The sequence below is a fragment of the Geotrypetes seraphini genome, chromosome 7 (assembly GCF_902459505.1).
Source record: "Geotrypetes seraphini chromosome 7, aGeoSer1.1, whole genome shotgun sequence".
Lineage (NCBI taxonomy): Eukaryota > Metazoa > Chordata > Amphibia > Gymnophiona > Dermophiidae > Geotrypetes > Geotrypetes seraphini.
Genome location: NC_047090.1, coordinates 140843526 through 140860093, shown reverse-complemented (window position 1 = coordinate 140860093; position 16568 = coordinate 140843526). Strand labels below are relative to the sequence as shown.

At 42.3% G+C, this 16568-nt stretch overlaps 1 protein-coding gene across 1 annotated transcript in view; it reads right to left on the bottom strand.

Moving 5' to 3' along the window:
• PELI2 (pellino E3 ubiquitin protein ligase family member 2) overlaps positions 1–16568 on the bottom strand; it is a 163304-nt gene that overhangs the window by 51143 nt on the left and 95593 nt on the right. The window contains exon 2 of the mRNA XM_033953500.1: positions 10256–10385. Coding sequence (XP_033809391.1) covers positions 10256–10385 — 130 coding nt within the window. The remainder of the gene's footprint in view (positions 1–10255; positions 10386–16568) is intronic.

Here is a 16568-nt window from a genome sequence, read left to right as displayed (position 1 = left end):
GCACCCTCTCCAGCAGTTCCAGACAAAATACATAAAAAGTATCTTCAATTATAACTCAACTTAAAGCAAACTCTTTGAGCCACTGGTAACCAATACAATTTCTTTAACATCGGAGTAATATGTTCTCTGCATGAAATACCCAGAATCAATCTAGCTGCTGAATTCATCAATTGTTGTAATGCTTTACATTTGACCTTCGCCATACCCAAATAGAGTATATTACTGTAATCCAAACGAGTCAAAATCAGTGCTTGAACCACGGAATGAGTCATATGGAAGGCGCATTGGTTTTACTCTATAAAGTGTTCGCAACTGTGCATTTCCACCCTGATCACCATGAGGACCTGTTTTCCCATGGAAAGAGTGTGGTCTAAACAGACACCTAAAATCACAATCTCTCTTTTAACTTGCAAACTTGTACCATGGACCAGTATTTCAGTTGGAAGGTTCCCTACCTCATCCTTACTCACAATCATTAGTTCTGATTTTCCAACATTCAATTGCAATCCATGATCGTCCATCCAATCATTCACAGATTTCATGTACGTATTTAACTTTTCCCAACTTCTATCATTCCATTCTCAATGGGGAAGAAGAGCAATATGCCATATGCAAAACTATACATCTAAAAAAACCATTATCAGGATTGGAAAAAGAAAACCCCAACCAGAAGTGAAATTTCAGCAAGGACATCACAGAAATCATCATCATTATGGTGCTCCTTTGCTAAAGTGTGCTAAGCAGAATGAACACAGTAATAACATGAGTCAATGGCACCTAACTGTTAGTATACAACCACAGTAACCTATTACCGCACTATTATATTCTATGTAGTCTTATATCCCACCAAATCCTCTGAAACAAAGTTCAAGGCAAGTTACAACCAGTATTCCTATGATACAATAGTGCGATGTCAAAGTCTGCTTAGGTTTCTATCATAGTCTTCTAAATTGGCAGGTTACAAACATCATTTTCATTACACACATACTCTACTACTACTACTTATCACTTACATAGTGCTGAAAGGCGTACGTAGCACTGTACATCTTGACATTTATAGACAGTTCCTGCTCGGAAGAGCTTACAATCTAACTTGGACAGACAGACACGACATATAGGGTTGGGGATGTAGAACCCAAGATGAAAGGAATTAGGAGTTGAAAGCAATGTTTTTTTTAACTGTGCCTTGAACACTGCCAGAGACGGAGCCCACCACAGGGATTCAGGCAGCTTGTTCCAAGCATACAGTGCAGCAAGGCAGAAGGGACAGAGTCTGGAGTTGGCAGTTGAAGAGAAGGAAACAGATAGGAGGGATTTGCCAGCTGAGCGGAGCTCACAGGGGTGGAGGGGAATCATAGGGGAAGATAAGTGAAGAAAGATAGTGAGGGGCAGCTAAGTGAGTGCATTTGTAGGAAAGAGGAGTTTGAACTGTATTCGAAAATGGATGGGAAGCCAATCAAGTGACTTTAGGAGAAGGATAACGTGAGTAAAGCGGCTCTCCCGGAATATGAGTCATGCAGCCTAATTCTGGATAGATTGGAGGGGAGCGAGATGGCTAAGCGGAAGGCCTGAGAGTAGCGAGTTGCAGTAGTCTAAGCGCAAGATGATGAGGGTATGGATAAGTGTTTTGGTACTGTGCTCAGATAGCAAGGGTCAGATTTTGGTAATATTATAGAGGAAGAAGCAGCAGGTTTTAATGATATAATGCAAAATCAGGTTAGCACAAAATTACATATAATGCGAAGTCAGGGTCAAATTAATCCTCTAACAGTGATTTCTAGAAAAGCCATTTTTTAAGATTTTTATGAAATAGAGCATATGTATTAGTACTGCGGGTCTCAATGGGAAATGAATAAGTTTTTCAGTTTGATAGTTAAATGATTTGCAGTGAATCATTTTATATTTTACTCTTTTCAGAGATGGAAAAGGATAATATTAGACAATCAGAGTTTTGGTGCTCAACCGATCTGCATAGCAATTCAGTGAATCTGGAGAAATTATCAGGAGCATCTCCATATAAGACCTTAAATGTTGAACAGCATAATTTGAATTTAACCTGCTTTTCTACCGCAAACCAATGTTAATCTATAAACAATGGTGTAATGTGATCAAATCTTGATTTTTAAAATACAGTGGTACCTTGGTTTACGAGTGCACCGGTTTGCGAGTGTTTTGCAAGACGAGCAAAACATTCACAAAATCGATGCCTTGGAAACCGAGCGTGCCTTGATTTACGAGGGAAGCCCCCCCGCGATCCAGCACCTCCCCCCGCGATCCGGCAACCCCTTACCCCCCCCCCCCCCGCCGCGATCTGAAGTCCCCCAGACCCACCCGAACAGGCTTCTTATTTCCATCTCGACCTCGGCACCGGCATGTCCTGTGCGTTGGTGCCGATGCCCAAAGATCGGCCTCCTCTTCTTTGCTGGGCCTTGAGCATCTGCGCATGCTCAAGGCCTGCGAGTTCACGCTCTCTCCGAGATCTCCGACAATCTTGGAGAAAGCGTGAACTCGCAGGCCTTGAGCATACGCAGATTGAGCTGGACAATCAGTGAGTTACAATATGTAGAATAGTCAGTGAAATTATAAAAAGTCCTTTCATGAATCTGGAAACCACCGGATGAGCAGAGAAGGATTTCCCTTCAATGGGCTGTTGGAAAGCCACAACTGCACTGAGATAGACTCGGATTGATGTAGACTTGAGGCCAGAATTGGATAAGTGCAAAAGATAATCCAAAACAGAAGATAAGGAAGAATATTGAGGCTCCTTATCATGAGAAAAACACCATGTAGAAAATCTAGTCCATTTATGGTGATAGCATTGTCTAGTGGTAGGTTTCCTAGAAGCCTCTAAAATGTCTCTGACAGGTTGAGAAAACTGAAGAGGAGTCATGTTGAAAGGTACCAAGCTGTCAGGTGTAGAGACTGCAGGTTGGGATGAAGCAGAGATCCCTGACTATGTGTAAGCAGAGAAGGAAAAACTGGTAGAAGGTATGGCTCCCTGCTGCTGAGTTGAAGTAAAAGGGAGTACCAAGGTTGTCTCGGCCACTAAGGAGCAATCAGAATCATGGTGGCATGATTGTTCTTCAACTTGACCAGAGTCTTGAGAATAAGAGGGAATGCATAGAGGAAGAGTTTCATCCATTCCAGAAGAAAAGCATCTGCCTCGAGGCGATGAGGAGAGTATATCCTGGAGCAGAACTGAGGCAGTTTGTAGTTGTGGGGAGCTGAAAAGAGGCGTTCCCCACTGTGAAAAAATGTGATGAAGAGGCGAGGAATGGAGAGTCCATTTGTGAGGTTGCAGAAGATGACTCAAGTTGTCCGCCAAGCAATTTTTGCCCCTTGGATGAAGACAGCTTTGAGGAAGGTGTTGTGGTGGATTGCCCAGTCCCAATCCTTCAGAGCTTCTTGGCAAAGGGAGGCAGATCCCGTCCCTCCCTGTTTGTTGACATAATACATGGCGACTTGGTTGTCTGTCCGAATGAGGACTACTTGGTCGTGAAGAAGATGCTGAAAAGCGTTGAGAGCCTTGAAAATCGCTCTGAGTTCCAACAGATTGATGTGACATTGACGATCCCTACTGGTCCAGTGGCCTTGTGTACGGAGACCATCGAGATGAGCGCCCCAAGCATAGCTCGAATAATCTGTCGTGAGGACCTTCTGATGAGAGGGCGTTTGAAACAGCAAGACTCTGGAGAGATTGGAAGAGAGCATCCACCAATGGAGAGACTGCTTCAAAGAAGGAGTGACTGTTATGTGTTGAGAAAGTGGGTCGCAAACCTGCGTCCATTGAGAAGCCAGGGTCCACTGAGGAATTCTGAGGTGAAGTCTGGCAAAAGGAGTCACGTGTACTGTGGCGGCCATGTGACCTAGTAGTACCATCATGTGTCTCGCTGAGATGGAAGAGTAGGAAGACACTGTATGACAGAGTTGAAGGAGAGCATCCAGATGTTGTTGTGGAAGGAATGCTCTGAATTGGATAGTATCTAGAACAGCTCCGATGAATTGTAGATTTTGTGAGGGTTGAAGTTGAGATTTAGGAAAGTTGATTTCGAATCCCAAACTTTGTAGGAACCATAGTTTTCCCTTCTCTTCCAGGAGGAACTGTAGCATAAACCTTGGAAGGATGGGATCTTTTTAAAGAAGACTCCGCAAGTAGGGATTGATGAGATAACTGTGATTTCTCAAATCCTTTACAATGGGGAGTTTTATATTTGGAGTCCAATTTTCCTGGAACAGCTGGAATTGCATAAGGAGTCTCCAGGCATCTGGTAAAAGTTTGAGACAAAAGCTTGTGAATAGGAAGCTTAAGTGACTCTGCCGGAGGTTGAGGAGATGCATGACTTCGAGATACTCCTTAGAGTATTTGGAACCAGCATCCAGTTGAAGGTCCATGTCCACAGCCATCTGACGAAGAAAAGAGGAGAAAGATAGCTGATCCGTCAATGCTTTGCCTCGAGAAGGACTCGAGGTCGTCGAGGCAGCCTGGGTCGAATATGAAGCTTCGGCTGGAAAAAAGGCCTCAAAAGTAAAGGGAGACTTGGATGAGGCTATGGAAGCCGCTGAGTCCTCTAGGCGTGGAAGTGGAGACCTCGAACGAAGAGTCATCGGTCTAATAGAAGTAGGTGTAGATCGAGGCTTAGTTGAGGAAGTACACTCTTTAGAAGAAGAACTATGCCTGGAAGGATGCCTCGATGAAGGCCTCAATCGTCGGTGAGAACGGTGCTTGGAAGCAGATCTCGAAGATCGAGGAGACTTCGCCCTGGAGACGGAAGCAGCTGATGCCACCAAAGAATGGATAGGGCTGGAGGCTGTAGATCGAAGCTCCAGAGGCTTGATGGAGGAACCTTGATGCACTCCCAAAGACTCTACTCCTTGTATGGAGTGTGAGGATTCCTGCCGAGACACTGGCAAAGAATCTGCTCCTTGTTTCACGTGCTTAGATGCCAGATCAGATACTTGCAGAGACTCTGCTCCCTGCATAGAGTGTGTAGACTCAGACTGAGGCATAGGAAGAGGTTTGACCTTGCGGTAGTCTGCAGAATGCCCAGGTTGAATTAGAGTAGCTAGCTTCGGTCCCATTTTGGTGAGGAACTGACATGGTCTGGAAAGAAGCCAGCAAAGATGGATCTGCGTTTGAAACTGGACCACCTGCCTTGGCTGGAGGTTCCACCGAGGCACTGGAAATGTGCTTCGACTTGGAAGTCTTAGGCACCTTAAGCACTACTGTCTGCTGAGCTATCTGACCTGAGGATACAGGGGAAGATATAGCAGACGTCGTTGAGGAAAGAGCCACTGCAAACGAAGAAGGTCTGATGAGGGTCGAAGTCGAAGCAGTGGAGGCAGGAGGGCCCTCGGTCGAAGGCAAGACCGAGGTCGGCTTCGGAGTCAAAGAAATGGATGAATCCATCTGGAAGAGCTTCTCCGCTGAAAGTAAACGACGTTTAAGGTCTCGAGGTTGAAGAGTAGCACAGCGTTCGCACGACTTCGGATGATGTTGTGGTCCAAGGCACTTGAGGTACCTGGTGTGAGGGTCCGTGAGAGAAATCGCACGTTGACACTGGCTACACTTCTTGAAGCCTGTCGCTGACCGGGACATAGAAGGAAAACCAGCCGCTGCAAGGTTGAAGCCCCTGGGCTGCGGCCGAGCGGCCTGCCCCGGCAGCCGAATGGAAGAAATAATTTTTTTTTTTTTAACTAGAAATAAAATAAAGAAAGTACGAACAGTGATTCATGAAGAAAAACAACATAAACCACGGTGTAGAGAAGGCATGAAGTGAAAAAGTTAAACGCAGAGAGTCAAAGACGGACTTCTCGGCTCCGCTGAGAACTGAGGAGACGCATCCTACGCTGGGCAGGAAGGCACTCGCGCATGCGCGGTGCGGTCGACTCAAAACTTCTAGTTTCTACAAGCAAGTCTGCTTGTGAGGCTTCCGCATCCGGGCTCCGTCGATGATGTCACCCTTATGTGAGAATAGGCTGCCTGCTTGTCCTGGGATAAAGTTATATATAAAACCCTAGATTAGGGAAATCCTTGTTCCAGCTTGTTTGTTCACATGTACAACTGACACAATATTACCTAGGAGTGTAGGAAGATTAGCTCTATTGCTAACATACTTAAATTGATTCTCCCTGCCGTTCTTTATGTTATTAATTGGTTCATATGGTCTGTCCAGTTATTTAATTGATGCAGTTTCTCCTAAAATTACAAAAGAAAAAATTGGTGAGGGATTGCCTTTTCTATGAATGAAAATATCTGAACTGTTTTCTTGTAAAAATCCTTTGGTAAAAAGTTTATTGGTCTAAACAATGACTTAAGCTTCCCTTGTGGCAGAAAAACATTAATCCCTTCAGATAAATCTCTTAATAATCTTTTCAAACAGATAGATATTTCTTTATTTTTTTTTTTAGTACAATACTTTTCAACTCTGCCAATCAATGGGTGAAAAGCTGTGGCAGGATGCTACACAGTATAGGGGGCTCTCATTTGGAGTCTTACAAAAAAGAGTAAGAAGCTAATGCCGGAATAGTTATCCCTTTCTCACCTCACAATGGTATCCAACCCACAATTTACAGTACAGTGAGTGTGACAGAATAGAGAATAATTTTCAGAACACTAATACAGTACTTCCATCTTATACTAATACATTAGAAGCCCTGCAGTTAAGGTACTGAGATAGTTTGGGAAACACTCAAGCACTCTTTGATAATGTAGTTCTGGACTTCAGTTTCATGACCTTCTAACTGGTTGGGATTCCAGAATAACAAATGAGTACAAACCTAAGAATCATCAAACTGGGTCAGACCAAATGTATACCAAGCCTAGTATCCTGTTTCCACCAGTGGCCAATCCAGGCTACAAGTATCTGGCAGGATCCTAAAAAGTAGCTAGGTTCCATGCTATATATTCCCATGGATAAGCAATAGCTTTCATCAGATCTATCTCAATAACTGTATTGGGGGTTTTTTTCAGTAACTTGTCCAAGGCTTTTTTAAAAATAATTTTTAACCCAGCTGTGATTACTGATTTTATCACATCATATTTTAACACATTTATTTGTACATTTCTAGCCTGCCTACTTTTACTTAAGTGGGTTACAATAATACACACACATAAATAAAACAATGAAAAGTTCCAAAGCTTAAATATGCATCGAGTGAAAAAATATTGTCTCCTATTTGTAATTTCATGGTATGTCTCCTAATCTTTATCCCCTCCCCCATTTAAATTTTTTTTTTTAACAAACTGTGCAAGAGGTTTTTAGCACCGTCTGGCGTGCTGAATGCTCTGCGCTGCTCCGATGATCACAGCGTTCCTAAGAGTGTTGGAGCAGTGCAGAGCATTCAGCACACCAGCCGGTGCTAAAAACCTCTTACGTGGTTGTGTAAAAAGGGGGAGGGGGATATATTTTCTGAAGGAGTAAAGGATTGATTTGCATGATATACTTATTTGCAAAGTTTGGTTTCTCTCAAACCTGACCTTTTTTTTAGTGTCAGCACAGGGAACCTTACCTTGCTAATGAAAGGTTGATTTTTTTTTTCTCAAATAGAGGTTTAAGAATTTGGCATTGTGGCATTACAATGTCAAACTAAAGGACTGCAATGAAATAAAGAACACGCTGTGATAGTATAAGGTACCAAGCATCTTTGAGATTTTACTAGCCATGGCACCCTACATTTTAGAGCTCATAAGAACATAAGAAGTTGCCTCTGCTGAGGCAGACCAGAGGTCCATCTTGCCCAGCGGTCCGCTCCCGCGACGGCCCATCAGGCCTAATTGCCTGAACAGTGTCCCTGACTAATTTTGTAACTGCCTCTAATCCTCTAATCTTGTCCCTATAACTTACCTCTACTCCTATCTGTACCCCTCAATCCCTCTGTCTTCCAGGTACCTATCCAAACCTTCTTTGAAGCCCTGTAGCGTGCTCCTGCTTATTACATCCTCCGATAACGCGTTCCATGTATCCACCACCCTCTGGGTGAAAAAGAACTTCCTGGCGCTTGTTCTAAACCTTCCCCCTTTCAATTTCTCTGAGTGCCCCCTTGAACTTGTGGTTCCCCATAATTTGAAAAATCTGTCCCTGTCTACTCTTTCTATGCCCTTCATGCTCTTGAAGGTTTCTATAATGTCTCCTCTAAGTCTCCGCTTTTTATATTGCTCTTGGGCACTTTCCATAAGTAGTGCCCACTGTGATAGCAGGTCAATAGTTGGCAACAAATATCTAGATAAAGGGTCTACTATTCAGTGTTAATAAATATTCTAGTGAAAGATTTTTTTACATTGCCATTCATATGAGTCACATGAAACACGACTCGTTTCTAACAAAATGAAATGCATTAAACTACAGTCAAAGATGAAAGATTTAATTAAAAGATTTAATTTTGACAGTTACAGAATTAAGTAGTAATTAAATAAAGCATTAATGTATTCATGAGTTTCCAACATTTTATAAAATAATTACTCAAAGTTAAAGGTTTATAAATATATAGGACAGTTTACGGCATAAAGAAAATAAATGATTCTGCTTGCATTAGTCAGTGTTTTTATAAACGCTGGATACCACGGGTTTTTATACCCAGCTATTGCTTGCCTCCATCCAGTTATGGATTGGTTTTAAATATCCAGATATAGGTTGGCTGGTGCTACTTTTCCAGATACTGGCAATATACCCACTGGTATCCAAATAGGTAACCAGCTAAAGTTAGAACAGCCTTTGAGGACTGAATATCGCTGCTAATCAGGTAATTCCCAGCTCTGCCCAAGCTCTGACCCTGGACTGCACCAGTGCTACCCAGATAGGGTGTACATACATTTCACCATGTATTCAAACTAAATATATTCAAATTACATTCAGAGATAACTTGTGGCAAACAGGGGGAGGCGGCATACCTAAGAGCAGTGAGGTCTACCTTAAGAGCAACCCCAAACAATATTCTTCTTAAAAAAAAAATGTTAAAATACATATATCTAAGTAGAGTTACAGGAGAAAGCTCTGTTTTTGTCCTTCAGAGAGTCTGTGTCTGCTACTCCAATGAGACCGGTGAGCAGAGACACAGTGAGCTACTAGGGCTGGCCCACTGGAAACAGGAGGACCCCATAGAATTAACTGTGCATTCTTTGTTAATCTCTATTTTTTTTGTGAATATTGTTTTTAATTTATGAATGTTTTAATTGTAAGCCACTTAGTTTTTAGGCCGGGTTTAAATTTTAAAAAATAAAATAAATGAGAATCTTTAAGCTTGGATTTAAGGGTGCCTGCTCTGCAACTGCACATGAGCAGCTATCCAGTCATTCCAGCTGCACTGGCCCCATCTGATGAAAACAGGATCCAAGCAATGTGAGGAGATGTGTTCAAGACTAGATCTATGGTGTCAATCAGTTATTGCCTTTTTGGAGAAATTTACCCAAAACAGTGTACAGCAAGAATTAGCGTTAACATAGGTGATGGAGCAGAGAAAAATAATGGACAAGAGGAACAGATTGATTTTGCTAATGTTATTGCTCTTTTAGAACAAACTCTGAATCCAGATACTGGGAGAACTACGCTTCTAATATCTTTTGTTTTTGAGCAAGATTTAAATATGATCTTAAGATTATATTTTAAAAATTCTCAAAAATTATTTGGAGCACAACTTATTTGGATTTATCCAGATGTTTCCAAAGTGACTCAGGAGCGAAGGAAAGATTTTCTTTCCCTACGACAAGAAACTCTTAAATTGGGTGCTACATTTCTACTAGCTTACCCTTGTAAATGTTTGGTAAGGTACTTGGGAATCAAATATGGTTTTTTTTTCTTCAGACCATTTAAAGGAGTTTCTAAGAGTTAAAAAGATTACCAAGGATTGATGTAGAATGGAATATAATATAATTAGAGGGTAGCCGTGCCTCACTAAGCCTTTTCCTTTGAATTAAATTCTTTAATTTATGTCTCCAATATTATTTGATTATCACACCCCTTTCATTGTGGTCTAAGGAAGGGATAAAATGTTTTATTTCAATTTGAAATGTTTTGTTCAAATTTGATATATTGTTTTGGTGAAATTTGTTTCTTTCTCTGTATTGCATGGAACAAGATTACTCTTGTGAATTGTTGTTAAAATTTAAATAAAGAATTAAAAAAAAAAGAATGGTTTATCACCAACAATGGTCATCATACAGTGAAAACTGAAAAAACATACAAAAAAGACTAAAGAAAGAAAAGGGGATTAAAGAAGGAAACTATGCCACTCAGTATCATCACTTCAAAACAGAACTTACCTTGGATGCCTGGGGTGTTGATAACACATGCACAGTGCTGGGTTTGACTCCATTTGCTTTGGGTCGCTTATATAATGCAAATCTGCTTTTCCTGCGCCCTCTGTCACCATTTGGGAGAGAGCCATTGTACCTTGGGGAGGAGGGGAAGGAAAAAGGAAACAATTACAGAATTTTAAAAAATAATATACATTTGAAGCCAAATCCTGGAGCAGGTTCATGACTAAAAACCTTGCTCCTACAATCAGCATTTTATCATCTCTTTAGATCAGGGGTGTTCAACCTCGGCCTTTGACAGGTCAGGATTTTAGAATTTCCCCAATGAATATGCATGAGATCTATTTGCATACAATGGAAGCAGTGGCGCCCCTCCCTGCCTTCTTCTCCGTCCCCTGCTCCTTCCCAACCCCCCTTGCCTTACACATGCGCCCTTCCTTTCCCCCAAGACCACTCCTTTCTGACACCCCCTACCGTGCACCTGTGCTCCTTCCCTTCCCCCATAACTCTATAATTTTCCCAGTGTGAGCAGCATCACGAACTTGCTGCCCCCATCGGTGTTGGCTGTGCCTCTGACATTATTTCCTAGGCGCGGCACCCAGAAATGACGTCAGAGAGAGCAGACACCGACTTGGGCAGCAAGTTCATGATGCTGCTCACACTGGGAAAATTATAGAGTTACTAGTGTTTAAGCCCGTTAGATTAACGGGTGCTAGATGACCGCCTCTCCTGCTTTTGAACCTGGGCAGGGGCAGAGGCAGAGCCAGGGCAGGAGGGAGTGACGGTGGGAGAGCAATTTCAAAGCCTCGGCAGCGGCGGCTCCTTGACCAATCCGCGCTTACAACGGCCCCACACTCGCGGTCTGGTTGGCTCCCCCACCAAAGCCCTTCGCAGCGGTAGCCCCTCCCACATCCGTCCCCGCGTCCCAAGCCTCTCCGAAGGCTGGCTCCCACGAAAATGGTACCCCTCTGTCCAAAGCCCCGGCAGCAGCCTCCCTCAAGACACATTTCAAAATCACAAAACAGAAAATAAAATTATTTTTCTTACCTTTTGTTGTCTGGTCATTATTCATATCATGCAGGGGTCCCAGGTTATGGTTGGCTTTTGATAACTCGCTTGCCAGGGCCCCTTCTTTCTTTTTCCCTCCCTCCATCCCTGCAGCTGAAGACAGGCACCTCCCCCCAGTGGTCTGAGACAGGAGGGAGCATCCACAATGCGCAGATAGTGTTAGGAGAGGGTCTGAGGGCAAAGAGGGGCTAAACAGCGCACAACCACCTTTCCTTCCCTCCCTCCATCAGGTGCAGTGCAGCTCCACCAATGTTAAAAGGAGCCGCGTCGAAATCGGAGGCCTGCCACTGCCGTAGCACTTTCCCCTCTTCCTTGGTCCCGCCCCTTCTCTGACATATGGGACCGCGGCAGAGGGAACATGTTACGGTGGCGGCAGGGCTCCAATTTCAAAGCAGCTCCTTTTAACATAGGCGGAGCTGAACTGTAGCTGATGGAGGAAGGGAAGGAATGGTGCGGGGCCATTGCAAACAGCTGACTTCTTCGGCTTCCCCCATTATCTGCACGGCCTAGTATCTTTTTTAATTTGGGGAAACCGCCATGCCATTGCTGGAGAGCAGGGAGTGTCGCACACGGAGAGCATGAAGTCCAGCTCTGGCGGTGAGTGGTAGGTACTGGAAAGTAAGGCTGGGGACTCGCGCATGCGCATTCCTGCGGCCACGGAACTACTGATCATGGAAGCACGCAGATAGGAATGCGCATGCGCGAGTTAGCCTTTTATTATATAGGATGGGGGAAGGGAAGGAGCATAGGTGCACGGTAGGGGGTGTCGGAAAGGAGTGGGAGCCAGAGCCCCCACCAAGAAGGGCGCCCGGGGTGGACCAACTACCCCTCCTTACTACGCCACTGAAAGGAAGCAGTGCAAGCAAATAGATCTCATGCAAATTAACTGGGGAAATCCTAATAAACTGACTGCATTGAGAATTCTATAAGAATAGAGCTTGAAAAGAAATAAAAGGTTTATGCTTTTGTTGGCTAACTAGTTATACTTCAGGACAGAAAACTAAACCTCAATTCAGACACTGGTAGGGGAATTTAGACAAGAAGAAATTGTTTATTATTAAAGAAAACCATAAACAAAGAGCTTTGTTACATATTTAACTATTTACCGTATTTTACGCTCCATAAGACACACTTTTTCCCCCAAAAAAATGGGCGGAAATAAGGGTGCGTCTTATGAAGTGACTATACAAAAAAAAAAAACCCAACAAAACAACCTCCAGCGGTACCTTTAAATGTTAGAGGCTGGTCACTTGTGCTTCGCAGGGCTGCTGCATGCTGATTACCGGCATGTCGGGACCAGCGGCACACAAGCGCGCTGCTGCGTGGGCAGGTGCCACTTCTGAATGGCTGCCTCAGTAGAACTGAGTAGTCACTCAGAAGTGGTGCCCACCCACGCAGCAGCATGCTTGTGCACCACTGGTCCCGATGTGCCGGTAATCAGCAGACAGCAGCCCTGCAAAGCACCAGTGACCAGTCCAATTAGGGAAGTGTCCGGGCCCAGGAATTAGCACGCTTGTGCACCGCGGGCCCCGACAAGCAGCAGGGCAGCCGTCCATCAACCTCCAACATTTAAAGGTACTGCCTGGGGAGGCTGGGATTGAATTTAATGGTGCTGGGGGAGTATGTAAAAATGATGATTGATTGGGGGGTTTTGGGTCAGAATTTAACGGTGCTGAGGGGCTGGGATTGAATTTAATGGTGCTGGGGGGTATGTAAAAATAATGATTGATTGGGCAGTGCTGGGTCAGAATTTAAAGGTTTTGGGGGGCTGGGATTGAATTTAAATGTGCTGGGAGTATATAAAAGTGATGATTGATGGGGGGGCTGGGTCGGAATTTAAAGGTGCTGGGGGATTGAATTTAAAGGTGTTGGGGGTATGTAAAAATGATGATTGATTGGGGGGGCTGGGATGGAATTTAAAGGTGTCGGGTATATATTAGTATACAATTTGGTTCAGAATGGGTTTTTTCTTGTTTTCCTTCTCTAAATCTGGGGTGCATCTTATGGTGAGGTACGTCTTATGGAGCGAAAAATACGGTAAGTTTCTCATAAAACTAACAAAGAAGGTCCATACAGAATCCTAACCAAAGAAATACCTGTTCCTCTTTTAAATACATTCATATACTGGAAGCAATGTTATACTTCAATCATATCCTAACTTATCTTAAAAGTCTATGTTGGTCTTGCTTTCAAAGGTCCTAGAATTTCCTGGCTTGTGTTAGCTTGCGTTCATAGTTTCTTTTATCCTTGGGAGTCAAGGGGTAATATAATAAATCTGACATATTAGCATCCCTGATTTCTTTGTTCCATAGCCTCCAGTGGAGTCTGTAAAACAACTACAGTGGTGTGCAAAAGTCCAGCATAAGCAGTTTTTAATGCTATTTTAAAGCTTCAATATGCAATTTTTCACATCACTGTAGATATTATGGTAAAACAATATACGTTACGCTAGTCATTTTACTAGCACTATTTGAACTTCAGCGCCCCAATCTAGCACATTATAAGTATTCGTATTTATTTATTTAAAAAATTTGTATCCCATTATATCCAGTTTACCAAGAGGAAAAACTGATTAGATATACCATGAATAGTAGTTTGTCTCAGATATATGTCTGTACTACTCATCAGTCTCCCTGTGGTTCTAATCAATCTTAAAGGAAAACTGGCTCAGGAAAACTGATTTGCAGGGACTCAGGTCTCACTGGAATGGAAAGATAAAATGTAAGGATGCCTTGATGCTCTTGTTGAAACAGACCTGATCAAAAAGTTAATGGGTCTCTAGACTCACAGATCAGACCTGGTGCACCAGCTTTAATTTGTACCATTAAACACATTGGTGCCTATTATTTCATTCCATACAGCATGTAAAGTTCTATGTAAGATGGAGAACAAACAATTACAGTTCATACATGCAGACTTGCCTTCCCTAATGTCATTTGCATTTAAATGGATATGAAAGCAATCCAGGGGGAACAAAATTTAAATAATGAGGTTTTTTCCCCAAATGAATGCACATTAATGCGCATTTATGAGACTTAGGGGGAATTCATCAAAGGGCACTATGCAAGTTAGTGTGTGCTAACCGCTAAAGACACCTATAGGAATGTAATGGGTGTTTTTAGTGGTTAGCTTGCAATGGAGTGGGACATTAAGGACAAACCGTAAAAATCTTCCCAGTACCAGCTTAGTTCTCCAACAGGTGCTGAGCTGACTTCTACAGTTTGTGTCCTGAAAAGGCAAAGGTCAAATCACAATCAAAGTATGCACATACCTTAAGCTTATCGTGTTTGGACAGACTGAAAGGACTATGTTAATGGGCCCTCATCTACTGTGTTATCATGTACATGTTACCAAATGAAGGCTCATATGTTGAGGGGGCGGTTTACCATGAAATTTTATTGAAAATTTTTATCGAAATACAAAAGAGAAAACTCAACATATGAAAGACTTACTTAGAGCCCTCAGGGAAAACTTCCCACACTCCAGAGAGGGCTGTAGACCGATCCCTGAAAGCTCTTTCAGGCACAGACACAACCGTGGGCAATAGGCCACAGTCTGTACTTCAGGAAGAGCTCAACAAATACAATTTAAAAAAAGTGTTCATCCAGCTGCACCAGACCATCTGACCCATCTGCTGGATGCAGAGAAATGCTTAACAGTGTCCGATGAGGATTCTGTCTGTCTGTCCAAGCTATTCTGAGCACAGACCATCTGCTGAATGTTAAATGTACAGCGCTGTGTACACCTTTCAGCACTATAGAAATGATCAAGTTTAAGTTTCAAGTTTATTATAAAATTTGATTAATCGCCTATTCCAAATTCTAAGCGATCGATAAAAATTACAGAATTAGGGGAAACAAACATAATTAACAAAAAATACTAAATCTACTAAACATATTAAAAAACCAACTTGTACAAACATAATAAAACACAAGGAAAGACTGGGAAGGAAATACAATCTGATTATAAAGAAAAACAATTAAGGTTAAAAACAATAGGAAAGGGAAAGAGAAAACTAGTAGTAGTAATAATAGTAGTAATATCGCTGAATTGTCAATGTTCTCTGCCTCCAACTGCTGGCGTGGAGACATAACCACTCATCTAGAATGGTCTACCAGAATGATAAGGAAATAACAGTTCAAGTATACAAAGCATATCGATTCAGATGGGAAAAAAGTAAACTGCAAAGAGCACAGGTCACTACAAAAACAAAAACACTCCACAATGCAACTGAAAGACTGAGACTGCTGAAGCTGAAAACACATAGCCATTCTCTACACAGAATAAAACAAAGCTGTTATGCATACCCAGAAGGGCTTTTTCAGGAAATGCATGGAAAGCTTTGGCATGCATCAGTGCCAAGTAGTGATATCATCCATAAAACAAAAGAGAATATTCTGTTAACTCTCTCATCTTAAGTAAAACTAACCAATCAGCTAAATATAATAAATTTTGGCTCTGTGCTCTTCAACTTACAGCCTCTTCAGGACAGCTTCACACATCACCAAATGAATTTAATTATACAAGGTTTGTTTTGGTTTTTTGTTTGTTTGAAATAACTAACCCATATAACCTAGGGACATGTTAGGGAACAGAACTAAATTGCCCATTAAAACTCAAATGTTGCCAATGTTGCTACAACAAACCCAGCCTAAAAAAGAGGGTTTGTATATGAAGAAATATATTGTATACCTCAGCACAATAACCTGTTTCTCCTACTTGGGCTCATTACCTGGCTTTAATTACGGAGATAAACTATAAACTCTCTTAGCTGAGTCAGACGAAGCTCTATAATATGTTCAGTGTACGTTGGTTGGTTATTACTGACTTGTTTTACTTAATACCTAAAAGGAAATGCTGCTTGCAATCTATTTTGTCAGTTCTCTTCAAAATAGATCAGTCGTACCTGCCATTCTGTATTATGTCAGGTTTCTTCTAAATTGATCAGTAGTACCTCTGTATAAGACTCTGGTGAGACCTCATTTAGAATACTGTGTACAATTCTGGAGGCAGCACCTTCAAAAAGATATAAAAAGGATGGAGTCAGTCCAGAAGAAGGCTACTAAAATGGTGTGTGGTCTTCGTGATAAGGCATATGGGGACAGACTTAAAGATCTCAATCTGTGTACTTTGAAGGAAAGGCGGGAGAGGAGAGATATGATAGAGACATTTACATACCTACATAATATAAATGTGAATGAACATAAGAACATAAGAATTGCCGCTGCTGGGTCAGACCAGTGGTCCATCA